This window comes from Pseudonaja textilis, chromosome 8, assembly GCF_049901715.1.
Source record: "Pseudonaja textilis isolate UNSWEBS1 chromosome 8, rPseTex1.2, whole genome shotgun sequence".
Classification (NCBI taxonomy): Eukaryota; Metazoa; Chordata; class Lepidosauria; order Squamata; family Elapidae; genus Pseudonaja; species Pseudonaja textilis.
Window position 1 is genome coordinate 20,619,745 of NC_141997.1, and position 27,981 is coordinate 20,647,725.

The window sequence follows — 27,981 nt, forward strand, 5'->3', positions numbered from 1 at the left end:
AAAGGTTACAATTATATATTTCTATAGTGCAATACCAAAACAACATAATACAATTGCTGAATCACATGAAGATATGGTTTGCTTAAGAAACCTTAAGAACTAGCTCAATAATCATGCAAGAAAAAAACCAAAAAGCTTTTCCTGTGACATGCAAATTCTATCAATGCAAGCAAATGTACAACTCCACCATCAACTATTATTCTGAATATAATCTAAGCATAAGAGAATAGAATTCTTTATTGGCCAAGTGTGGTGGGACACACAAGGAATTTGTCTTGGTGCAAATACTCTCAGTATACATAAAAGAAAAGACACATTCGTCAAGAGTCAAGAATCATAAGGTGCAACACTTAATAATAGTCATAGGGTACAATAAGCAATCAAATCATACTAAGATACAAGCAATAGATCGTAATGCATTAGTTGGAAATAAATAAAAGATGGAATTATCTTGCTAATTCTTCTCTAATCCCACTTTGAACACTGGAAAGTCAGCAACTTTAAATTATAGCATATAACCCCTATGTTAAAGCAACAATGCTACAACATATTTCTGTTACTACTATACCTACAACTACAATAACTACTACTACTAAGTTTTTTTTAACTTTACAAAGTTTTTATCAGTCAGAGAAATATAGAATAAGTTGAACAAGAACTACCATAACTTTGCTTTTCAAAGCATTCTGGAGCACAGAATTATTTGTCTTCACTTGTTTCAGTCTTAAGCATAGATTTTCCACCAAAGTATCCCTGTCCTTCAATTCAATGAACTGAAAAGCTGTCTTGCTTTTTACACTGATAATGATGGGATTGGGTAGAAGACTTGTGTCCTCCATCTTCTCGATACTAGCAACCTGTGAACAAAAGTTATCCACAAAAATGAGGAAAAAGTGCTGATACTGATACGCCATCAATACTCAAAGCTATTGTTTCATTCTAGAAATGCAAAGATTATTTAAGATTGTAGTCTGCAGTATGACCTGAATTTGTTACATTTTTATAATGAATAAATAAATCACAACTGACACTAACATTTTAGCAAAGCTGTTTCATCTTCACGATAGTTATTATTTTTGATTTGGAAATCACATTAATTTAAGTAATTGTGAAATGACTTATTACGCTAATTGGGATAAATAGATATACCTCTAAGAATTTTTCCTTCCCACACCAATACTTTATGTTCAAAGTATTTCAAGTTATGGATCATATCCATCCTTTCAGAGGCATAACAAATTTTAAAACCAAACATATTAGTGAATGGCATACAAACCTCGGTAAGTGGAATAAGAATATTACAACAGCCATCGTCTTTGCTAGCAAAACAAATATAACCATCAGAACAATACAGCTTCCCAGCTGTGTGACAACGACTGAAGGGTGTCCATAAAGAGCAATCCACAATTTCATGCAATCTCTCTTTCTTTGGTAACCTAAAAAAGGCTCTGAAGTATTCATTTTGTGCTCTTGTCTCCAAATCTCTATTTTTAAAAAGAGAGAGTTATTTATAGACAATGTAAGTGCTCTTTTTAATACAATAGGATCTCCTGAGTAGAAGAATTATATGCAAGAGAGAGAAAATAGATGCTTGTGTGGTTGTTTCAAGTTTAACCATATTATTTGAAGAAATCCTGCATTACAAGTCTATTAATTTATTTATAGGTCAGCCTCCACTGCTCAGTGCTGTCTACCCACCTTTGAGCACGAAGACATATCAGAAAATAGAACGTTGTTTACCATGTTAAGCAACTGTACTATATGCATTCCTTGTAGTTAACAACTTACCTACATACCATGTTTCTCACAAAATAAGGCCTTTTTTTTTTTTTGACCTCCGAATAAATGGCTAGGCCGTATTTTTGAGGGTGACTTAATTTCCTCCCCCACCTAGAGCGGCCCATATGTACATACCTCACTGCAAAGCCACTTCTATCGGCCGATGAAAGCTCCCCGAAGGCAGAGTCCCCAGCTGCTTCGGGGCGTGGCGTGGCTGCCCGTGTCCCCTCACCTTTAGGCAGTCTCTTTCGGGCGATGGAAGTTCCCCAAGTGCAGTCACCAGCCACTTCAATTGGCCGGTAGAAGCAGCCTCGGGATGAGCACACACACACATTCCCTTCGCTGCAAGGCCGCTTCTACTGGCCGATTGAAGTGGCTGGTGACTGCACTTGGGGAACTTCCATCGCCCGAAAGAGACTGCCTAAAGGCGAGGGGACACGGGCAGCCACGCCACGCCCTGAAGCGGCTGGGGACTCTGCATTCGGGGAGCTTCTATTGGCTGATGTTCTGTCGGTACATTGGGGTATTCTAGCCTAGTCTACCTGCAGGGCACTCCTAATGGAAAGTTTCCCCCCTTCCCCCCCATTTCTCTTTACCTCATGTGTGAGGTAATTCTCAATGTGAGAAATAGTGGGGAAACACATGGTTTAAATAGGCCTAAATTTTGGGGGTGGGGCTTAATTTCACCTCATGCCTAGAAATCATTCTGGGCCTTCCTATTGGTGGAGGCCATATTGTTGGAGAAACACGGTATCATTTGAAAATAGTTAACAGAAAGGCAGGAATGAAACTCTTACAGATGGATACACCTGTAAGGAAAATTTTAGCCCGTACACCCCAAGGTGTCTAATGAGATGGATAAAAGTGGTTAAATATTCTCTTTTTTGTTATTCTAGAATGTAACTGATACAGTTTTAGATATGCAATTAACTTTGGCAAGGATTCAGTATGAGCAAGTTAGTGGGTAGTATGCATGCCTTTGTAAGATTTTAGCTGACTGCATTTGTAACCAAGCCAATCCAAAATATTTTTCTCAATACTTAGAAACAACATAGTACCAAAAGACTTCTATAAATAGTTTGTTACTGAAGTTATGCTATTTGTTTCATGATATGTAGGCTTCTCAAACACTGTTTGTTTAGAAAATAAAAACAAAAACAAAGAAGTTGTTCCTGCTGCTCCACTAAAGAATGCAATGTGTGGGCTAGAAAAATCTATCTTCTAGCAATTATAGTTTGCAAGACTCACATTTTTTATTTTATTAAAAAACAAACAAACATACAAAGGAAGACAATATTAGGTTAATGATACAAATATTCCACTGGAAAATCTGCCATGAATAAGCCTGAAATTGACTCAACAAGATATGTTTCATTGCATCCAAATAGATAAACTAGTAATAATTTGAAGAAGTCCTTTTGACAAAATGCAAATAGCTGTGAGCCATCAAGTTTTTAAAATATATATGCACAGATTTTTTTAAAAAAATGATGCACCCATACTTAATGTATGTATAAAAGTAATCTTAGGATTTTAGTAGGTTCCATTTAATAAAAATCACAGACACCAGAACTTGCTGCAGCTCAGATTCCAAAAAGTGCTTTAGAATATTTGGGAATGCAAAATGGTCTAAAATATCTTAATGGAGCCATAAGTTTTTCCCTAGGACTATCCAATTCTTAGAATAGGCCAGCTGCTTTAAGGTACTAAAGAGAAGTGCTATGTTCATGCTCCAGCATGCAGCATTAAAACAAAAATCAATTTTACTATGGAATTTTTTGTAGTGATCATTAAGAAAATCATCATTGTTCTTAAGTGAGTCCAGTGTTGTTAAGTAAATATCATGGTTGTTAAATAAATCTGTTGTTTCCTGTGGGGCTGTTTTGCCAAAAACTAGATGTAAATAAGTATATTTTTACTTATATATGCTACAGAGACAGAATAAAAAACTGAATGATAAAATGAAAGCTAATTTTAAAGAAACAGTTAAGCACAACCATGACAAGAATTATGGACTATAATAATTGCATCATGTTCAAATGAAGGAAGACTGATAAAAAACATTGTACTGATGGTATAAAACTCCATCAATAATATCTAGGATAGACAAACCATATAGTAATGAATACTGGCTATGTCATAAAACAGAAGAAAAGTTTTAATCAAATGCAGCGGACATTAAAAAAATCCAAAGTACTGGAAAGATATCTATAATGGGATGAAGGAAAATTTGGAATCCAAACTGAAATGAAATTACAATTCTTAATTAGGTATAACCTCAAAACCAATAAGCATTCTTAGTATAATCAGACATCCTTACAGAATCAATAAATTTTACTCAACGCTGGAAGAAGGATACAATTCTGACAACATCTGAGTGGGAATGTATACCTGGAGAATACCAGCAGTGGCAAAATAAATACTATACATTATATACACAATAGAAGTTCACTAAATTTAAGTGAGAATGATTCCTACATGTACATCACACAGTATGAAAAATGCAGTCACTTATCTAATTTCTAGGGGGGGACCCTGAATGCTGTAAATTAACTACAATGCTGTAAATTAACATACATGCAAAAAGGGAGAAGTTAGAATTTTTCCTTATCTTTTTTCTTCTTTTTAAAAACTATTTTAGTAATTTAATTCCTGTTAAATTTGTTGTTTTCTTTATTTTTCTTTATTAACATATATACACACATTAACATGCATACCCAAAGTAACTTCACAAAGAGAAGTTTCACACTAAGTAATTAGTTGAAGATTGGAACTTTTTTATAGTTCAAAACAAATATTTCGATTCAATTTGCAGTTGTACCTTCTTCTTTATGTAATATTTAATTTTAGATGAAAATTTCAAATCATTCTATGCTTATAATATTAACTAATATTGACATAATATTTTTCTCTTTGCTAATACTCTAAAAATAAAATGTCAATAACTTTTCATTATTAAGAATAATATATATTATTATATATTATACAATATATTAAGATTCAATATATATTAAGATTCAAAGCAATGCAAGGAAAAGAAACAAGATTAGTTGTAATTCAGTATTATTTTTGCTAAACAGCATTTTATAGAATAAAGTATAGATCACGGTGAGGAATAGTTTTTCTAAGTAGGCTTGGCCACTTTCACTTGTCCAATCAATTAAAAAAGTGGCAGCTTGGGTACTGTACAGATCTGAATAGTTACATAGGTAGGTTAGGGTATGAGACTACTTGCTATTAAAATTACTTTCTACCTATGCACATAACATGTACAATAACATTCCAAGTGTAGTGTACAGGAATAGTCTCCCTTAAAGCAAATGTGTTAATAATGCACAAAAATAATAATTTAAATAAGAAGAAAAAAAGAAAAAGTACTACTGTACTATTTCAAAAACAATATAGTCTGATGCTGAAATACAAAATTTACATCTACTACATCAACTATTTAAAAATATCCCTACTGTTCTAGAATCAGTTGTCAGTATAAAAATAATAGAAAATATGTAAAGGCTATTTTTCTTTCATTTGTTGTTTTCTCATACAGATGGTCTTTTATTTAGACATGATTATGCTACACTAGGCTTCGAGTAGGAGAAAGTCTCCAATAAACAATAACAAGAAGCTTATGTTTTACCTCTTGGTGATTTGAGTTGGGTCCTGCAGACCTGGATCCAGTTCAAAAACCTCATTATCTAGTAATCTGCGGAGAGTTACATCTGCCAACTGCTCCATTATCCTGAATGCCTCATCAATATTAAGAAACATGGAGAAATCTCGTTCTTTATTTTGAGTGGTGATTCGGATAATGTCAGTCATAAATATATTGGAGGTTCTTTCCAGTTTCTGAATATCAACCCAGGATATAGTAAGTTTTACTGAAATTAAAAGTAACAAAAATATTGGTTCAAAAAAACCACCAGAAGCTAAAAAGTCTCATAAAAATACCAATATTATCTTAATGTTTTCTTAAAAGAGAATCCTACTACAGTCATTTTTTGGGATAAAAGAGTATGCATAAATCTCTATCCACTGTAACACAGAGGAAGCATTAATTTATGTACTGTATTTTAATCACTATGCTTTGTTCTTATAGGTAATGTAAAAAAACTACTCTAAGCACATTCTGGTTTCTCTACAAACTGTATAAATCTTCCCTTTTTTCCCTCAAGATTTATTTAGAGAGAAAAAGTTATTCTAAATAAGGCACATGGCAATATGAATATGCAATTCCTGAATGTAAAGTTAAAAAAGTTAATGTTGGAGGAGGGCGGTGCATGTAGACTTGCTTGTATATGTAAATACACATATGTATAATAATATATAGAAAAATGTTTATAGAATTCTTGATAGACTAGAATACTTTATTGGTCAAGTGTGATTGGACACACCAGGAATTTGTCTCTGGTGCATAAGCTCATGGTGTACATATAAACAGCAAGTAATAGGTCACAGGTCATAAACCATAGTTACAATAATTAATCATAAGTTACAAACAACAATTGATAAATCATAAGAAACCAACAGGAGAAGATAGCAGGAAAGATGAGAAGTGAGACAGAGCTGCGGAGGGGGGGCGCGGGGGGGGGGGCGGTACGGACTATCTTTAGTTGTTTTGGCATGCAACGTTCTATAATGGTGTCCTGAGGAGAGAAGTTGAAATAGATTATGTCCAGGATATGAGAAGGCTGTAAAAATTTTCTCAGCCCTCTTTATGGTTTGTGCAGTATAGAATAGAATAATGGAATAGAATTCTTTATTGGCCAAGTGTGATTGGACACACAAGAAATTTGTCTTGGTGCAAATACAGATCCTGAATGGAAGGCAGGCTGGTTGTGATTGTTTTTTCTGCAGTCCTAACTATCCGTTGAAGTCTGTACCTGTCCTGTTTGATTGCTGTGCCAGGTACAAATGAGACTCAATAATTCCACTGCAGAACTATGCAGATCCTTGGGCAATCTGAGCTTTCTGGGCTGATGCAGGAAGGACATTCTTTGTTGTATCTTTTTAATGATGGTTCTAAAGTTAGGTCATCATTTCAAGTCCTTGCAGATAATAGAACCTAGAAATTTGAAGGTGTCTACTGTTGATACTGTGTTGCTTAATATTGCAAGAGGTGGTGGAACAGGAGAACTTCTTTTAAAATCTATCATCTCTACAGTTTTAAGAGTGTTCAGCTCCAGATTGTTCTGGCTGCATCACAGGGCCAGCTGATCTACCTCTTGTTCGTAAGCAGACTCATCGTCTCGAATGAGACCAATGACTATTGTATCATCTGCAACCAAGTTCAGTACTTTAAAAGAGGGATCCTTTGAAATGCAGTCATTCGTATATATGTAATAATATATAAAAATTAATACAGGTTGCCACTGATGAGGTACACACAGCTCCCAGGTTAAGAAAATCTCATTTAAAGATAATCCCCAGACACGAACAGGGTTCTCTATAATAAAATGGCAGATGTTTAGAATAGAATAACAGAGTAGGAAGGGACCTTGGAGGTTTTCTAGTCCACCCCCCTGCTTGGGCAGGAAACCCTATAGCATTTCAGACAAATGCTTATCCAATCTTTTAAAAACTTCCAGTGTTGGAGTATTTACAACCTCTGGAGTCAAGTTGTTCCACTGATTAATTGTTCTAACTGTCAGAAAGTTCCTCTTAGTTCTAGGTTGCTCCTCTCCTTGATTAGTTTCCACCCATTGCTTCTTATCCTGCCGTCAGGTGCTTTGGAGAATGGTGGATGGCTGACTTGCCACACGATCTGACTCAATGGTGGACAGCATTCTCATTCCTTGAGCCGATGAACTGCTGAAGCCACAAAATGTTTTCAAAAGAATCACAAAATAGAGCATGCAGTTTTAATGTAGTTTTAACCTGTTTTCAGCAATTTGTGGAAGGAAGAGGTTCAAAACTCATCAAATTGGGAACTTATAAAATTTGCAGATGACACCAAGCTGGCAGGAATAGCCAACATTTTGGAAGATAGGCTTAAGATACAGAAGGACCTTAAGAAATTTGAACATCAGGTCCTATCTAAAAAAATGAAATTCAATGGTGACAAAAGTAAGATTCTATGTTTAGGCAAGAAAAACCAAATGCATATGTATACTATACGATAGGTGGTATCTGGCTCAATAGTAGTAATTGTGAGAGGGGCCTTGGAGTCCTAGTGGAAAATCACTTAAATATGAACCAGCAGAGTGCTAACAACTGCCAAAAAAACCAAGCAGTTTTAGATTGTATTAACAGAGATAGAATCAAGATCACATGAAGTGTTAATGCCACTTTATAATGTCTTGGTAAGAACACGCTTGGAACACTGCATCAATTTTGGTGCCATGATTTAAAAAAAGATGTTGAGACTCTAGAAAGAGTGCAGAGAAGGCCAACAAAGATGATTAGGGGACCGGAGGCTAAAACATACGGAGAACGGTTGCTGGAATTGGGCATGTCTAGTTTAATGAAAAGAAGGACTAGGGGAGATATGATAGCAGTGTTCCAGTATCTTAGGGGTTGCCACAAAGAAGAGAGAGTCAATGTATTCTCCAAAGCACCTGAAGGCAGGACAAGAAGCAAAGGATGGAAACTAATCAAAGAGAGAAGCAACCTAAACTAAGGAGAAATTTCCTAACAGAACAATTAATCAGCAGAACAACTTGCCTTCAGAAGTTGTTGGTGCTTCAACACTAGAAGTTTTTAAGAAGAGACAGACAACCATTTGTCTGAAATGGACAACCATTTGCCTGAGCAGGGGGGTTGAGCTAGAAGACCTCTAAGGTCCCTTCCAACTTTGTTATTCTGTTAAAAAGGAACTGTCTGACATTTTGAGTTAGATCACTTTGTCTTCAGGACAGTGAGAGATTGATTGAATTCCAGTGGGTTTTCCTTGAACTGCATTCTCCTTGCTGGCAGTCTCTCTCTCCATTTTGTCAAATCCCACTCTCATTTTATGTATATTGTATATAAAATGCATAGAATTCAGCTGTCTGTGTAGAATACCATTTGCTATTTAAGAGATGCACAAAATCTCATTCTCATTTAACAGACATTTCTGTCTATGCCTCTCCATCTGTTTTCTAAAGCAATTTGAAACTCAGAAAGCCCTACCGGTTAGCTACAGGCTTTCCACTCCAGTCTGCCACTATCCAACCACGCTTCCCTTTAACTTTTCCCTTATTTAACAAAAGCTATTCAGCAGTTTGAAAAGTGTGCTAGTGTTACCACATTATCAGATGTTGATACTTACATTCCTTGCCCAAAAAGAAGGAATAGAAACAGAGGTGATTAATGCTTAGATAAAGCCATCCCTGGCGAGGAACTTTCCCTTTCCAGCAGCAACATGAGTAATACGTAATCAGTTTTTCTACTTCGGGGAAGTTAAACCTGGTTTCAAATTTTACTAGTGCTTCTCTGAACTTCTCAGGGTCCTCTTCCTGTTCTGCTAGTTTGCTGCTGGTCTCTTCTGCTATTAATGCCTAAATCAATGACAAATGAATGTGTTACAGATGTACAATTTAATAATTATGGGCAGACAAATGCTCCTAACACTTGTTGCTAGATAAAAAATGTACAAATTAAAAATAAATACTGAAGTTTGTAGTGTACAAGACATTCTGTGTTTTAATCTTCATAACATTTCTGATGGCTTAGATAACATTGATTCAATTATTTTTACAATACATCAAAATGCACTACAGAACTATAGCAAAATTAGCTGTTCTTTTCACTCGCTTTCAAAAGTTCAGTCAACTTACCAGTTAATTGTATTTCCATGTCTGTTTTGACTGTCTTTGCAAATAATTTATAAAAAGTAAACAAGATTAAAACGATACAAAATGATATGCTACTGCTTTTTAACTAATTCACAGGATTAGCTAATAAATGATATGTTCATAAATGGGCATTGGTAGAAGTTACTCTGAATGCCCTTTCTGTCTATGCTGTGAGAGAGCCCAGGATGGGTTGACTCCTTCCTATGACATCATTTAGCTGAGTCTGTACTAAGATATAAAAGCCAGCCCCCGGAAGAGACCCCAGCTTTTGCGAAGATACTTGACAGACTGAAAGGTATCTCTGAAAGCACAAACGAATACAGAAAGATGACTTACCCTCTCCGGACAAATCAAGGGAGAGGCTGGGCTCTCTCGCAGCATAGACAGAAAGGGCGTTCAGGGTAACTTTTACCAATGCCCATTCTCCCCCATGCTGCATTGAGAGCCCAGGATGGGACATACCAAAGCTTGCATGTCCACGGGCGGGTCCTCATCCAGCTCATCACATCGACTGTTGAACCACTCATTGAAGCACCTGTCTGCTGAAGGTTGCAGTTGCTGAGGCAAAGACATCCAGACGGTAGTATCTGATGAAAGGAGACGGAGATGTCCATGCGGCCGCACGACAGATCTCCTCCAAGGGTGCTTCGTTCACCCAGGCAGCCGAAGTGGCCGCGTTTCTGGTAGAGTGCGCCATCAGACCTCGAGGAACCGGAAGGGCTGCAGCTTTGTAGGCCTGCTCAATGCAAGATCTGACCCACCTGCTAATAGTAGGAGAAGAGGCCTTGTGCCCCAAGTGACAAGGGAAAAGGAAACAAAATGGCTTCAGACTTCCTGAAGGAGGAAGTGCGCTTAATGTATATTCTAAGAGCCCTACCTACGTCTAGCGTGTGCCACAGCTGCTCTAAGTCATGGTGCGGGAGGGGGCAGAAGCCAGGTAACATAATGTCCTGGGACCTGTGGAACAGGTGTTAACCCTTGAAAGAAATGAGGGGTCCAGACTGAGGACAACCCTATCATCATGAAAGGAACAAAGGTCCTGTCAGATGGAAAGAGCAGCGAGCTCGGATACCCGCCTGGCTGAACTGATGGAAACGGGGAACACTACCTTCAGAGACAGGAAACGGAGAGACAATGTTCTAAGAGGTTCAAAGGGGGCTTTGTAAAGGCATTAAGGACCACATGAAGATCCCAGGAAGGATATCTGTGAACCACCGGTGGGAGCAGGTTGGAAGCCCCTTTAAAAAACCTCCTGACTGAAGGGTGATAGGATAAGGAAGGAAGCGAACCCCATGAAAGAACCGAGGAGAGGGCCTCAACCTGCCTGCGTAAGGTGTTGGGGGCCAAACCTTTCTCCAGATCATGCTGAAGGAATCTAAGAACCTCTGCCAACTGGGCTAAAGCAGGAGAGAGAGACCCTCCCTAAGGCACCATCGGGAAAGGGGCCTTTCAGGTGGCATCATAGATGCGCCTTGTGGAAGGTTGCGAGATGCCAGGATAGTGATGATGACCCTTTCAGGAAGGTCAGCCACTTCTAGCCACTGCCGCTCAAGTGCCACATGGTCAGCTTGAGCCACTGGGGCTCTGGGATTCTGGGTGGAGCAGAATCCCCTGATGAAGGGAGATTAGATGGGCTGGGATCCTCCTAGGAGAAGCCACCGATAGGTTGACCAGGTCCGCAAACCAGGGCGTCCTTGGCCAATAGGATGCCAGGAGGAGGAGCTCCGCTCATTCCGCCAACATCTTCTGAATTACTGCCGGAATGATGGGGAGTGGGGGAAAGGCATAGAGGAAAGGCAATGGTCCCCTCCGCTCCCTGGCAAGGAAACCTGGTGGAGAATCTGGTGACCTGGGTGATTTGAGGAGTGGAGAAGAGATCCACCTCTGGCGTTCTGAATCTGAGGGAAAGGTCCCTGAATAGAGACAGAGGAATGGACCATTCTGCCTGGTCGACTAGGCTCCTGCTGAGCCTGTCGGCCTGGGAGTTGTTGATCCCGGAGAAGTGGTCCGCCGAGATTGACAACAGGTGTTTCTCTGCCCATAACCCCAACCGTAGAGCCTCTCCCATGAGGGCTCTGGACCTCATTCCCCCTTGCCAGTTGACATGAGCCATGGCAGCCATGTTGTCCATAAGGACTAGAACATGAGAGCTGGTGACTGAGTGCCTGAAATGCTTGAGAGCTAGAAAAATGGCTCTGAGCTCTAGCCAATTTATGGGAAGGGCCTGCTCTGACCTGGACCAAGGTCCTGAGCTATCTGGCCCTGCATATGGGAACCCCAACCCAGGAGGCTGGTATCAGTGGTTATCACTAGCCTGTCTGGGACCCCGAAGGAGTCCCTTCCAGATTAACGGGGAACACCACCAATTGAGAGATCTCCCGATTTGTGGAGGGAGCGGGACCTTGATGGATGAGTGGCTGGTTCCTGCCCGTTGGGAGGGAAGCAGGAACCATTGGAGTGGACAGGAGTGGAAAAATCTGTGGCTCTAGAGATATGACAGGGTAATTTGCAGATCCCGATGGGCTGTATGGATGGAGGAGGACAGAATCAAAATGTTGTCCAAGTAGCATTGGATCCTTACTGGAACAGAAAGCAGAGATGCCATTAATGCTTCATTAATGCGAAGGGGAAGCGCACTGTTCCTTGACCATGTCCAGGAACAAAGTGGGAGAAGGCAAAACCCCTGCATGCACTACAGGCTTGGAGAAGAGTGAGTCTCCCTGGCCAGAGGCAATTCCTTGTGGCTCAAGAGCCACTTACTCTGGCAACAGCTTGGCAGTGACCAAGGCTTTGCTGAGTAATGGCCTGAAGAGAGAATGATCGAAGAACAATGCAGAGGATGTCTGCTCTGGGCGCGAGTCCTCTTCCTCTGAAAGACTTTGGTCAAAGGTCTTGCCCTCTTCATGTTCTGAACGAGAGGAGTAACTGTGTTCAGATGGTGAAGCCCTTCCGTCCTCATCAACCTCCTCCCATTCTGGTAGAGAAGAATGGACCCTGAGGTCCTGGGGCCTGTGTAAATCAGGGTGATGAGGCAAGGAACTTATAGATTGAGAAGGGAGAAGGGCCTGAACCCTTTCCGGAGGTCGAAGGATTTGCTTGAAGCCTTCAGCCAATCCCTGCCTAATGGCCAAGGAGACAACATCTTGGATATCCCCTGGTCTATGCTCAAAGGTAGAGGCAGAAGGCCGAAGGCCTGCTGCTGTGGGAGTGAAGGTGGCTTCAGGCCTTGATTGAGAAGAGGTTCGAGGCCTGGAGGGAGTGGGAGGAACATAGGGCTGAGAAGCCTGTTGGAAATAAGGCCCAGATCTGCTTAGATCCTGAGGATCATATTGTACTGCAAAGGCCTCAGGAGACCAGGATGGAGGATGGAAGGCTCATAGATAACTTCTCCTCCTCTGGGAGGGCTCAGCTGGGGCCCACGGGTATCACCTGAAACATGCTGTAGTTGCACTCCCTTCTGTTGAATAGTTTTGTTGAACTGCTCTCTAGGGCTGCATGTCTGAGCTTTTCTGCCCTCAACTCAGCCTGAGTTGCCTTCTTAGGGGCTAGAGCCTTAGCTCTCATTTTAGCAGCCACCTCCCTCTGGACCGATTGGGTGCGTTGCCTATGTCTTTTTCTCTTATTGGGCTTAAGAGACTGCTCCACTGGGGGGGAAAGCTCTGCCTGACCCTTATCTAGCTCCATTTGAAGAATAAAGGCTCTTATGATGGAAAGAAACTGTTTGTAAATTTTTTGCATTAAGCCCTTTAGGATATAAATTGGCCCCCGGGCTTACAAAATGGCCACTCACCTCGTGGTGGAAGGCTTCAATCCAAGATGGCCACTGACTATGGGAAACAGGCTCCCAGATCGAAGAATCTCTCCTTAGGCTATAAAGAGCCCCGAGTGAAGTCAGCGAAGGAAAGGGCAGCCGCTGGCCACACGATCAGCTGACTGACGCTGGTATCGGTTTGCCGATTGCTTTTTACGACCGCTCAAACCGCAGGCGTGGGGGAGGTCTACCGACGCTGCCCAACTTGCCTGAACAGCACTCTGGCAACACTGCTCCCAATGCTGCAGGAGAGAACCTGCTCTCCTGGAAGAGCAGCTGCCCAGATCCTGGGAGCTGCTGAAGCAAGGAAAAAAAGGTACTGAAGATCGCTGGTGAGTGCTATCCACAGAACCTCAGCTGGCTGAAGCTGTTATCGGTTTGCCAATTGCTTTTTACGACCGCTCAAACTGCAGGCATGGGGGAGGTCTACAGATGCTGCCCAACTTGCCTGAACAGAGCTCCGGCAAGGCTGCTCCCAACGTTGCAGGAGACAGAGAGAGAGAGAGAGCCCTGCTCTCCTGGAAGAGCAGCTGCCCAGATCCTGGGAGCTGCTTGAAACAAGGAAAAATGGAACTGAAGATCGCTGGTGAGTGTTATCTAACAGAAGCTTTCAAAGACACAGCTACTGGCTGAAAGGAGCTGGTCAAAAGCTGGGGTCTCTTCCGGGGGCTGGCTTTTATATCTTAGTACAGACTCAGCTAAATGACGTCATAGGAAGGAGTCAACCCATCCTGGGCTCTTGATGCAGCATGGAGGAGAATAAAGAAGATTTAAGTTGTTAAGTCAATTGATGAACCTAAAACAAACATCTAGTTCCATGCAGTTATTCATTGCCAACTATTTCACAGAAGGATTTTTTCTTCTTGCAGTTCTCTACTTCCATCAAATGTAGCCCTCTCATTTACCTTTGTCCCAATAATAATAAGGCAGCAACAATAGCTGACTTCCAGGGTTGATGGATAAGAATGTGGGGAAATGCCCATCTCTGGAGGTAGAGCTTGACTGGACCCAGCTCATCAAATGAAAAGCCAACCTGTCTCCTTCCTGACCACTTCCACTTATTCAACTGATTTTATGAGAATAAAAAAGAATTCAGGAAACTAAGCATGGAAGACTAGAAGATAAATTACATGGGAAGAGGCAAAACTAAGACAGGCATTCAATTTCTATTAAAACATATACCTGGATCCTAGGAAACAATATTAAAAGTCATAGTATCAACTTTTATCAGACACAAGTAGAGGAAAGTTTAAGAAAATGAAGGCATGATCCAAACACACTAATTTTTCTTGTAAATGTTGGGATCCTAAAGATATCCAGAGAAAATACCTGCAATGTTTTTACTTAACCAATACAAATGATGGAAAAATAGTGAATATTTTCTTACCTTTATTTTACCTCTGACAAAGCTGACAATATCTTCTTTATTATCAAACACAGACAAGGTATGGAGCAGATTTTGTTCCAGCCATTCCCAGTGATGGTTTATCTCCTCAACTGTGGCACCTAGTCCAAGACAGTACAATTGTGAGGAGAGGGTTTTTTTCTACAAAGAAAATCTTTTTTGCATACTTGTTATATTTTTATTATACAAAAAATATACACTTTTGCTTTCTTTTTCCATAAAGAGAAATCAAAGTCAGATCCTCTTATTTAATTACAGATGACAATCATATTGTGATTTTTTTTTTTTTGCTACAATCACACTTCTTCATACATCACCTGCTTCATTCAGACACATCAGTCACAAGTGTTTTCTTAGGAGCTAATGCTAAAGCAAATGGATAGTAACATTCCACAACAGCTCAGTTGTTTTGGGTTCAGTTCTGAGAAGAATCAGAACAGTGTTCTTCACGGATATCCAAACTAGCATTCTCTTGACTAACTTAAATACTAGTTTATCTCTGGCCTGAGCCTGTCTCCAAGTGTAACATAATGATATGAAAAATCATTTAGGATATCTTTATAAGCAATTAAATTTCACATCCTTTTAATACTTTTCATTTTTAAAAATCACAAACAAAACAAGCATATAAACAGGATATAAAACAAATACATTAGAAAATAAACAGTTCTCTTTTTTTCTGCCTCCAAGAGATCTGTGGATCTCTCTCTCTTTCTCTTCACATTAATTAAACAAACAATACATGAATAGTGATATACATTTAGTATGTTTGCTTGAATTAGTGTAATACTAAACTATCATGCAAACAGAGCCCTCATAACACCAGTAAACAGTTGGCCTGGCTTCTACTTCAGTTATGTATGGTTTTGCTAACATATCTCATTTAAAAAAATGGCTCAGAAAATAAAGAACTATGTAATGGCCTAGAAAGTTCTATCTCCTCCTCTTCTGCAAATAAATCATGAAAAAGAATGCAGTGCCTTCCATTGGAGGCATCCCTTAATCTCTAATTTTTTTCTGGAAGTCCAAAGAAGCATTAATCACAGAATGATCCTTCAAAACTATCTGTGGATGACAGATGAAGGTCAGCAAGAAAACGTGCAACTAATTTTGGATAAAAACTGGTAAAAATTCTGTAACTCAGAAATCGTAAGCATAGTTTGAGTGTTCTGAGTTTGGACAGCACATTATGCCTATACTGATAGTTTAATTTCCTTTGTTGTTCAAAAGGTCTACAAATTAAAAAAGAAAAGAATATGGACTAATGCTTATGAGTAAATAAACTAAGATTGTTTGATTCCTTAATCTTGAAATAATGAATCCACTGTCACAAGAGCAAAGACTATTACTTCAGCAAGTGGTTTAAAAGATGTCATTTGTTAATAATAAGGTAATGAGTACATATGCTTTGCTATAGTATCTATCGTAACATGAATATCTACAAACCACAATGACTGGATTCATGGAACATGGCTAATATAGTTTTTGAACCTGGTCAGTATATGTTAAGAACATGATTCCTGGAAAGGAAGAAAAAACAAAAATAACCCCTTTTTAAATTACCCTTTCCAGTTCTTCACAATGGAGAGAGGAAACAGATCAGCAAAAAAACTAGAAACCTGATGTTGGTATCATTAAAGATACTGCACACTGCCTCTAACAAGAGAGAGATAAACATCGCTAAATATGTTTTCCATTTTCAAAGGCTAAATTTCCCATACAGAATGCCAACTGCCAGGGAAACTGTCCAAGGGTTAACTCTCCTCAACAGGAAGACTTTGTATCTCGAAAAGCACAATTAATCAAGATAAGGTCTGTTTCAGCACAATGCACACATAATTAACTTCATCTCTACTAGTGCTTAAAAACAAGATAGGCTGCAAAATATCCCCAATAAGCTGTAAAACCACAGTTGCCCATACTCAAGCATTTGGACTAAGCAATAAAACTGATGTCAAATTTTAAAACGTAAAGTTTCTTTCAAGTCAAGTTTGATTCCTGGTGATTTTTTGGAGTACAGTACAGTATGTAAGTGGTTTGTCATTGCTTTCTACTGGGTGGTTGTTTTTTATTTTATTTTATTTTGCTTCCCAATGTAGCCTATAGCTCTGGTATTCCTGGCCAAGTCCCATCTACATATCTTTTTTTAAAAAAATACTGCATCTTGTTCATCTGTTTTATAAAAACAGCTGTTGCTCTCTGAAAAGGGAAAAAACAACTAAACTTTTCTAATGAGGTATTTACGTTACGTGAATATAGTTACAGGATATTAATGAAAATGGAAACAAGCACAGAATGACTTCTGAGTGTAAAAGGAAGAAAAATTGATGAAAATAATTTGATTACAAGTATAAATATATATCTTATGGCAATTACTTAATAATCACAAAAATGATTATTCTAGATTTAGTTTTAATAAAATTGTACATGCTTAAAACAGATTATATGCTTAAAACAGATTATATGCTTAAAACAGATTATATGCTTAAGACATGTAATCTTGTAAATAAACTTGTAAATGGATTAGCAAGGCATAAATTTGGTTTCAAACCTGTTTACACATTTAAACAACGGGTTCTTGAACCAAAAAATACCTGGCTTATATATTCCTATAAATATTCATTTGTAAACCTTCATTCAATTCTTACTTTATGCGTCAATATTCTGGAAATTTTATTTATAGTACTTACACAGGTACATTTTACTGCATGATTACAGGGAGTCACTGATTTACAACCATTCATTTAAGGACTGTACAAAGTTACAGTGACACTGAAAAAAGTTAGCTATGACTAGTCCTTGCACTTATCACTATTGTAGCATCCCCCCCAAAATCGGGAAGTGGGGTTCTTGGGAAGTTGCATGCATTTATGATGACTGCAGAATCCTGGGATTGCCATTTGCAACCTTCCTAAGGGATTTCCAACAAGCAAAGTCAATGGGGAAAGCCAGATTCGCTTAATGACCTGGTGATTCATTTAATGACTATGGCAAAAAAAGTTATAAAATTGGGTGTGTATTGACGGTAAGTCACTTACTGATTTACACTGCTAGCTGATGGGACTTCCAGTTCCAATTATGATTGTAAGTTGAGAACCACTTGCATTAATGAACAACGAACAGCCAAATTAGCCGTATCTCTTTTTCTCTGATATTAATGTGACAGAAATCTTACAAGGTCAGAATATGCAGCTTATCATATGCGGTAGTCTTAACTACAAACCAAATTCTAATTGAATAAAAACACTGTAGCCTTCATTAGCGTGCCCACCAGACAATATGACAAACAGTAAGAAAATTGACACAAATGCATTGCATGGAAGAGATTTACTGACAGTTGATCACTATTAATAGAGAGAATATTGTGTTGCCCACTTTTTAAAATGAGTACTTTCTGAACAAGTATGTTACAAGAACAGTGCAAGATAATCTTAACATTTTTACCCTTCATTTTCTGCAAGGTCAAATAAACTGTAAGCAAAAGCAATTGCTGTGAGCAAAACAGAGTCCACCTGTTGTTTTCCTGACTTCTGTTATCAAGCCTAGAGAATTATTTTCATGCTTTTGACAGCATGGCTTGGAAAGCTTATCTAAATAATTTATTTTTTTTCTAGAGAGTATGTTATTAATCTTTCTTTATATAGCCATAAAATGCTTCAGTTGTATGCTGTGATTAATATTTTATTTATTTAAAACGTTTATACAGCAGTCCATTTTGTACCATCTTGTGCCATACTCTGGCAGCTCACAACAAAAACTGGTCTACAAATATCAATTATCATCCTACCAGCTAGACAAAATGATTTATTTTACATATGTCATTCTTCTCTAATTAAGATAGGTTTATCAATTTCAGAACCAATCAGTATTAAAGTTTGGAAAAGAAAGGAGACCGACTAAGGAGGAGGATGAATACAAGGCAGAATTAAATAAGGGAAAAGTTCGTATAAGATTATCAAGCTTTCTAATTACTCACTCTAAAAAAGAAATTGAATCACACTAATAAACTGGTAATAAAAATATCACAGCTTTCTCAATACCAGAGAAAACATTATTAACTGCAAAAAAGAAAAATGTAACCATGTAAACAAAGCTGCACTCTGCTAATCAAATTTTTTTGGGGGGATGGGAATCAATAATTGAGTTTGCATCTACATTTTTCTCATTTTAATGTTACAAACGAAAGAACTTAATGTACAACTTTTTAAGTGTCCACAATTCCTCCACCAAGCAGCAAGAAAGAATGTTAAGATCCTTATTATCTTGCCTTATTAGCTGCTTGTGAACAGAAAAAAATCAACAAAAAATTTCCTTCCTCACACTTCCAGCAGCAGGGTATCCTCCTACTCAGATCTTTAAAGGATTGAGGAATTTTATACACAGCCGCCACCACACACACACACACACACACACACACACACACACACAGAGTATATTCAGAAGTGAAACTGAAAACTGCTGTTCTGAAAATTGAAACAGGATCCAGATGATAATCCCTAAGCAGTTCTGTGCAAATGCATCCAATCACATTTCAATTTTGTGTATTCTCAATAACAGACAAAACTGTTAATATTTTATTCACACCAATGTACAGCATACAAATGTATGTATTTGTTCAATGTTTAGAAGTTGCAAGCCCCTCCTTTGTAGATCAGGGGGAGCATACAGATTTTTTAAATTATTAGAAAAAAGACAAATAATGCATGTTGAGTTCTAGTATGAAAAGCCATGCTCATGTCTTTTAGTTTCCACAATGGCATAATTAGGTCATTTAATACTGGGTCGTCAAATCAATATTATCCAAACATGGAAATATTACAAAGTATGAAAATTGTTAAGTATGGCTTACCCAAACACTAGTGTTACTTATTTCAGTAATATTACCTTCAACTTTCTTTGACATGCAAACCACAGCATGCTCAGAGTTCAGTTCTCGTGTAATATATGACTCACCAATGGCAATGGCCCAGTAAAGCTCTGGTCCGTTCAATAACTCACCACATGCAATGACAGAATAAGTAGGTGATCCTGGTACTTGTAGCAAAATCCGAAATGGAGCAACCCGTGCATTTGAATCAAGGACAGCATCCAGAGCTCCTACTAGACGACCTAGACAAATATACAACAGGAGGAAAAGGGTGGTTGAAAAATAGGCTTCACTTGCAATTTATGTCAATCAAGCCAAATGGTTAAAAACTAATAACCAGTAGGAATGAGCAAGAAATGGAATTGGAGGAACTTGTATTAATTGTGTTTATGTGATTTAATTTAGCAAGAAATATTACTTCTAAATGGAAAGTTTATCAAAATACAGCTCTGGAATTCATGGGATTCGAAATCACAGTTTTGAAGTCAAATTTTGTAAGAGTGGCAGAATATGTGGGTAGAGTTAAAACAAGGATCAGCCTGAAATTCTTAAGTAGTCACAAACATACTAAATCCAAGCCCCCTGCCCTTGAATTCCATTGACGCTTTTCTAACTCCATGCAGGTATTAATCATTAGTTGAGAAGTTTCTTGTGCATGGGCATTTTAGCAATAAACCAATTTAATAGACTTTCATGCACATGACAGAATGTAAATCTTGAGAATTGTTGTTAAAGATACAGCCCAATAATGATAAATCTTGATAATGATAATCCACTGGTTTAGTAAATTAATGGCAAGACCAAAACTATATTTCCCTATGCACATGTATTAAATTTCACTGCAGCACGTGAACAAAATAGATTTTTTTTCTGGGGCTAAGATATACCAAATCCTTCAATGTTTACAAGGAATATAACTAAGTAACAGTACTTTCATTCAACATAGCACTTCTATTTCCATCAACTATTGCTTTAGTCTGGTGATTAATTCTTTAAAGATCACCACTAGACAAGCTGTACATTTTAATGAGAACTAGGCTTAAAGGTACAAATTGAAAATGTAACCAAAGACATATGGAACAAAAACTAGACTAGAAAAAAAATCAGCCTCCTCTGGAGTTCACACATACTTAAATTAAAAAAATACAAACACTAAAACAGACAAATATTTAAAAGATTTATTTATTTGTAAAATTTATAAGTTACCCATGTTACCTCAAATAAACTAAAAACATAAATAAGTTAATATAAAATCCAGAATACCACTGCCGAATTAAAAGTTGGGATGAGAGAAAGCAAGATGGGGGAGAGGTGGGATTCATTGTTAATCAATCAACCACCTCCACTGGTGGTCATTGGAGCCCCAAGATAACTGGCAGAGCCAGGTCTTTAGGCTCTTCCAGAAGGTCAGGAGGATGGCGGCCAACCTCATACAGAGGGCAAAGATGTTCCACAGGGCAGATACAAGCAGAAAGACTCTTCTCCTGGACCCCACCCACCAGAATAATTGGTCTGACGGGACCCAGAGCATGACTCCTCTGCTGGCATAGGTGGTATAGTCATGTTCGGAACGCGGAAGTGCTTCCTGGTTGAAAGGATTGGGCAGTAACATCAACACTGCCTGGGGGATGCTCAGTTGGGGGCTCTTTTACATCCCTGTTAAGTTACCTAATGAAGTGGTACCCATTTATCTATTTGCGGTCACTCACTTTCAAACTGCTGGGTCGGCAGAAGCTAGAGTGTGTAATAGGAGCTCACCCTGCCCTGCAGCAGTAACAGGGTCTTGAATGCAAGCCTGCCAGTACAGGTGCAACAGGCCAATCCCAATGGGTTGAGATGGTCTCTCAAGTAGCCTGGACCCATGCCATGAAGGGCTTTAAAGGTGATTACCAACACCTTGAATTGCAACTGGAAGCTGACTGGCAGCAAATGTGGCTTGTAAAGCAGTAGTGTTACATGGGGTATTCTTGGGGCCCTAAGAACTGCTCGTGCCATTGCACTCTGCACCAGCTTGGCCTTCTAAATGTTTTTCAAGGGTGGCCCCATGCACATTACAGTAGCCCAGCCATGAGATGACTAGGGCCTGAATGACTGAGCCCAGGGACTCGTGATCCAGGAAAGCCACAACTGGTGCACAAGCTGAAGTTGAGCAAAGGCTCTCCCAGCCACAACTGCCACCTGCTCTTCGAATAGGAGTCACAAGTCCTGGAGAACCCCCAAGTTGCAGGACGGATGTATTATTTATTAATTATATTGCTTGTAAGCACTGTAAGTATAATGGATAAAAAGTGGGAAAGAGTTTTTGAAACACAGAGCTTTCCAGAGACAGGCCCAGATTAAGAGAGTGTGTTGAGTTGATAATACCTAGTAGGTTAAAAAGTTACAGCTTTAGTTTGGCAGGATTCTGTCCACTAGGGGTAAGCAATTAAGGACTGAACTTGGTTGGACTTTGCTGTGTTACCTCTGAGCTTGGTTTGACACTAAGGTCTTATCTCTAATAAGGATGGGGGTGTGGAATGGGCCAAATATCTAAAATAGACTTCATAACTTTAGAAATAACTTTAGAAAACAGATGGCATAAATGAGATGAAGCAATTTTGTTGAAAGTATTATTTACTTCAAGAAAATAATACAGCACTCCATTACAGGAAATCTTAGTGCCAAACAAGAGTTGTCAATTTATTTAAGTAGGATAGTAGACTCAGTACCTCAATCTGCATGAGAATATCACATATGTATACTTCTTGTTTCATATTATGTTCAATTCCTCTTTCACAAATGAAAGTCTCACAATCCAGTTCCTTGTTTTGCTTTGACCTTTCCATCACAATTATATCTATATATAGTATATAAAACCGAAATACCACTCATGCATCATCACAAAATCTCCAGAACCGTAAAGCCTACACACTTGAAATTTGGCATGTATGTTCCTCTTTGCTTCTAGGTGCTCACTAAGAAAGGAATTTTTGAAATGACCATCACAGCATTAGTATTTCACATATTATTATTAGCAAGCTCTGAAGCTAAGGAATTCTACTCGCCCTCCCCCCTGAAAAGAAATCTGTTCCAAATGCAAAACACAAGCAGAGGAGAGGAGTTTCAGTTTCAGTTTCAGAGCAGCAACCAGTTTTAGTACAGAACAGTTGAGCTAAACCATGCCCAGGCTCTTGCTGTCTCCTTCTTGCTCACCCAGCATATACTAGCAAATTCAGTTTCCATATTTCAGTTTCTAAACATCCCTCAACTCTCTCACAAACTGACAGGATGCTAGCCAGAAGAATACCGCTGGATGCTAGTAGGCAGAGGCACAATTTTTCCCCTTATTTCCCTCCCCCAAAACTAAGCCAGATCACAGAGTTTTGTAGCAAAGCATGGGTATAGAGTTAGTTTCATATATAATAAATCAGTAGTAAAACAAAAAATGAGTTCTGCACTGTAAATGAGTTCTGCACAACCCATCTTTAAATTTACTTATTTTATCTACTTTTAATATGTCTGTTCTACAATTGATTTGGATACAGTGATTTTTTTTTAAAAAAAAGTAATGTAAACTATATATAAAATATCTCAGTTGTTGACAGCACTTGGCTAGTCCCAGCTGGGTTCATAAGCCAAACAATATGGGTATCTTTTGTAATTGGATGTGAAATCCACAATGGCAACAAGAGTTGAAACAAAAATTTGTCAAAAATCTTATAACAAAAACCTTTATCCTAGTAAATACCAACCTAATACAGAAACTGATGAAGAGAACCCATTAACAACTTACCCAAGAAATATCAAATCACAAAAGAAAAACAGTGGTAGATGAAAAGCAATGGGCCCATTCTCCCATGCTTCTATGGATATCTAAAAATACACAAACCTGACAATATCTCTTCATCTAATTGCATCATTATCAGGAAGCCCCACCTACAACATAGCTATTACAAAACAGCTTGGACATCTCACAGAGGGGGACAAATATATTATCATCTCCCCACTACAGTGCCTCCAGAAAATCAAAGATACAACAATAGAAGAATAGGAAAATATGGTTTCATTCGATGTCATACTATTTATATCCGTAGACATAAAACTACTAAAAGAATCCCAATCAGCAGTACTACACAACACATCTGACCTAATCAAATACACTAAGATCAAAATATCCAGAATCATGGATCTGATCAACTTCTGCCTCACTATCTAGTTTCATTTTGATATACAAATATACCAACAGATCAGAGGAACACCCATGGGATCACCATTTTCAGGAGTCATAGCAGAGAATACAGCATCCAGAAACTATAATACAGCATCCAGAAACTATATTTCTCCCACGTATACTGCCAAAAATATGGATCTGTTGTGGAGATAACTTTGTCTTTATTAAAAAATAAGAACAACAGAATACACATGAAACAATCAACATCTTCAAAGGAATAAAAGGGAAGAAGAAAACAACACATTCTTTTCCTGGATATCCGCATCAGCAGAGGAAATGGTAGCAAATTAGAAACACAAATCTATCAAAAAACAATCCACATTAACCAAATGTTTCATTACAAAAGTAACAACTGAAACTCCCGCAAGAGAAGCTGTGTAATAACATTATTCAGATGAGCATTAATGACTACAATTCATTCAGAATACCAGAAAAAAAGAAACAGACCACCTATATAACAAAATGGATACCCATGCAATTTTATCAAAATGTGTCTGATCAGTCTAGTCACTGCAGCACAACTAACACAAGCTATTAAAAGGATAATACTGCCATACATCAAAAAAATCTCAGAGACAACTAATAGACTGGTATAACCATAGAATATCATAGTAGCACAGAAACCAACTAAAGCCCTCCAAAACATCTTTACCATCTTAAAGACCAGTAGCTCAAGAAGAAGAAGAAAAAGGAGCTATCTAGAAACACAAAATGGAAAGACTATAACAGCCACTACAGGCAGTCCTTGACATACAATATGACTGTAATTGAACCTGGCCATTAGAGTCATATGTCATAGGGGTCATAAAACATGATTTGATTTTTGCAATGGTCATTAAGCAAACACAACAGTAGTAAAATAAATGTCATGGTCACCATTGTTAAATGATCCCACTGTTTGTTATGGCAGGGTTTTGCTTAGAAATGGAGGTAACTTCCATGTTTAGCAAAACCATAATAAAATGCAGTCATCTGACTGGGATATTGCAAATATCAGTAAATGCAGCCATATCGCTGAGCATCTGAAGTGCAGTCATGTGACTGTATTCTCCCCACCATCAGAACTGGGTTATAACTCTCTTTTTCAGATAGGTTGGAACTTTGAGCAGTTGTAGGACAGCAGGCAGAAGACTAGTAGAGCGCATCCATGAACACCAACTAGCAATCAGAAGACATGATGAAAACTCTTAATTTCACAAAGCATAAACAGACTTAGCCATAGTTTCAACTGAGAAGCTGTGAGCATCCGAGATCAAGGTAAATCCTCCAAAATGCTAGGAAATTCATGGAAGCCTGGTACTCAGACAAATCAGCCATCAACAGGTACACAGAAGTAAACAAATTTACACATCATTTGAAATAGACAATTAGAATATCTAAAAAGGAAACAAAAAGACCAGAACAAGCTCCTTATCAGTAATCAACACCTAGATGAGCAAGGAGTAACCCAAAATTAATATCAGATCAAGCAGTAAATATCAGCCTAATCAAGAACCTACCAAGAAGAAAACAATACCCCTACCAACACAGCAAGCTATTGTGTATAATAACATCACTAAAGATGTTACCTAGTCTGGTAAAACAAACGACCAAGTTCAGAGAGCACCAAAGACTCCACAAATCAAGAAGAGTCAATCTCAACTTGAAGGTGACTTGATTTTATTTACATGCAAAATATAAAATGTTAAGACTCATGGAGAAGATTTCATAAAAAATTATTATTTAAATTAGTATTCTACCAAGACCAACAGATACTAGGAAAAGAGGAGACGGTGGAAAATGAATCACATGCCAGATGGTATAATCAATCTCAAATTCCCACTAGGTGAAGTGAAGTAGATGACTCCAGTCTTGTTGCCTAGGCTGAAGCAACTGTCAACTGCCAGTTTGGGCAACGGAAAGGGAATTTTTGTAAGATGTGCAAATCAGGAAGTATTGCTAAATGCCCCTAAATACCACACGGAGGACTGTAGCTATGTCTTTCCAGTGTAGCTGCTATACAATAATGCTTGTACAAGAGGTTTCTCATCGTTTTAGTCAAATACGGTTTCTAAACTTTGTCCTAACTCTCTGGGACATTTGGAATGGAGAGCTGTACTCAGAAAAGAAAAAAGGAATTTTTGAAGTATGAATGACCTTTCATCAATACTAAAATGATAAATGCTATTTATTTATATGCTGCTTTCAATATTTTTATAAATATCTCAAGGCAGTGAATATACCTAATACACCTTCCTCTTCCAATTTCCTTCACAGCAATAACCCTGTGAGGTGGATTGGGTTGAGAGACAATTAAAGGATCAAAATCATCTAGCTGGCTTTTATGCCTAAGGCGAGACTAGAACTCACTTTGTATTTGTACAATCTAGTATTTCCTATGAATCTTCCTGAAATAGATCATTTTGTAAGACAGGACATCTCTTTAACAGATAACAGTCATGAATCTGGAGGAAAACTAAATTAATAAAGATTTTTTTTCAAAATAATCTTTTAAAATCCAAAGCATTAAGATTAGAAAACCTGGGAGGTCTCCACCCTTGTGAGTATGTTAACACATACAAAACAATCTGAATATCTGAAAACTCAATACAAATGTTATTTCTGATTTTTAAAAAGGGAATCTAATTTGTACTGCTTTCTGATTCATTCACCTATCTGTAGCACAAAAAAATCCCTCTAATATTGAATTTATTTTTTTTCATATACAAACTTTCTCTAGCATTGAATATATTTCCATATGCTTATTTTAGGTGCTTTGAGTCAAGAGGTTAGGGAACAGCAATCAAACTCTTAGCATTGCCAGCTGTCTTACTCCACCCTAACTCCTTACAGCCTGATAAATGTCCTGCCTTTTGAAAATGGTGGAAGAGATTATTTATTAGAGAAGCTGAACAGATTATACTATTGATGTGAGGGTTTAAAAGAAGCCTGTGATATTTGCTTCATCATTTGCACTGATTTATAAAGATGATAGCTATATTTGCATGTTTATATAAAACCTTTCTTTATGACTCCTTTAGTAACAAACTTTTTAAATTAATCAGTTTCCCATTTTTTTCCTAAAATGTTAACTGTTAGTGACTTTTGAGTAAGTGAATACACTTCAACATAGCTTCAGATTGGCTTATTATCTTGCTTGTTCCGAAACCATGGTTTCCCAATTTGGATTACACTTAATTAAAGGCTTCTTGGGTTATTTGGCTGCTTGCATAAGGGGATTGCCTATACTGCTAAAACATTTATCTGAATACAGTGGTGAAATATTGAAAAGATAAGTGTGGCCAGATAAAGAACGGCAAGTATATTCATGCTTTATTTCTGGGTTATATATAGGTAGTCCTTGACTTATGACCACATTTGAGCCCAAAATTTCCACTGTTAAACAAGACGATTGTTAAGTGAGCTGTGACTTATTTTACAACTTTTGTTGTTTAGTGAATCATGTGATCATTAAACAAATCTGGCTTCTTCAATTGATTTTCCTTCTCAGAAGCTCTCTAGAAAAGTTGCAAATGGTGATTACATGACTCCAGGACAGTGTAATCAACAATTGCCACGTGCCCGAACTTGATTCATGTGACCACAGGGATGCTGCAACAATTGTAAGTGTAAAAGCAGGTTATAAGTAACTTGTTCTAGTGCTCTGTCTTGTAACTTTGAACAGTCACTAAACAAATGGTTGTAAATCGAGAACTACCTGTATAGTTTATGTATGTATATGCATGCATGCTTTTCCGGTAATTGTCCTGTGCCTTGTTTTCATTTGTATATTATCACTCTGAACGGAGGGAAAGGAATTGTTATAGAAAACCAAATGACTCTTAAGTTGATATTGTACCTGAGAAATCTAAACATATACAATTCAATTATAATAATAATTAGGATGAGAAGTCTGGCCTTGCAGGATGATCTGAATTGAGTTGACACTATTTTCATTGCTAAGGGTGTGCTTATATAATAATAATAATAATAATAATAATAATAATAATAATAATAATAATAATAATAATAACTACTTCCCTGAATGATTGGTTGAAATAATGATGGATTTGTTTACTTAAAGCTTAAGAATATAGCAAAGACTTGTAACATTTTCTGGAAAGTTGATAAGCAACAGATTCTAGAGATCTGTGCTGC

General features: G+C 37.9%; 1 protein-coding gene across 2 annotated transcripts in view; it reads right to left on the minus strand.

The window, feature by feature from the left end:
- TBC1D8 (TBC1 domain family member 8) overlaps positions 1-27,981 on the minus strand; it is a 45,029-nt gene that overhangs the window by 12,796 nt on the left and 4,252 nt on the right. The window contains exons 2-7 of one of the 2 annotated variants that reach the window (XM_026707554.2): positions 19,766-19,876; positions 14,750-14,868; positions 9,026-9,254; positions 5,417-5,657; positions 1,277-1,484; positions 663-857 (exon numbers count right to left, since the gene is read on the minus strand). In XM_026707554.2, coding sequence (XP_026563339.1) covers positions 663-857; positions 1,277-1,484; positions 5,417-5,657; positions 9,026-9,254; positions 14,750-14,868; positions 19,766-19,876 — 1,103 coding nt within the window. Of the gene's footprint in view, positions 1-662; positions 858-1,276; positions 1,485-5,416; positions 5,658-9,025; positions 9,255-14,749; positions 14,869-19,720; positions 19,877-27,981 lie in introns of both variants that reach the window. The other variant, XM_087938488.1, reaches the window with a different exon arrangement.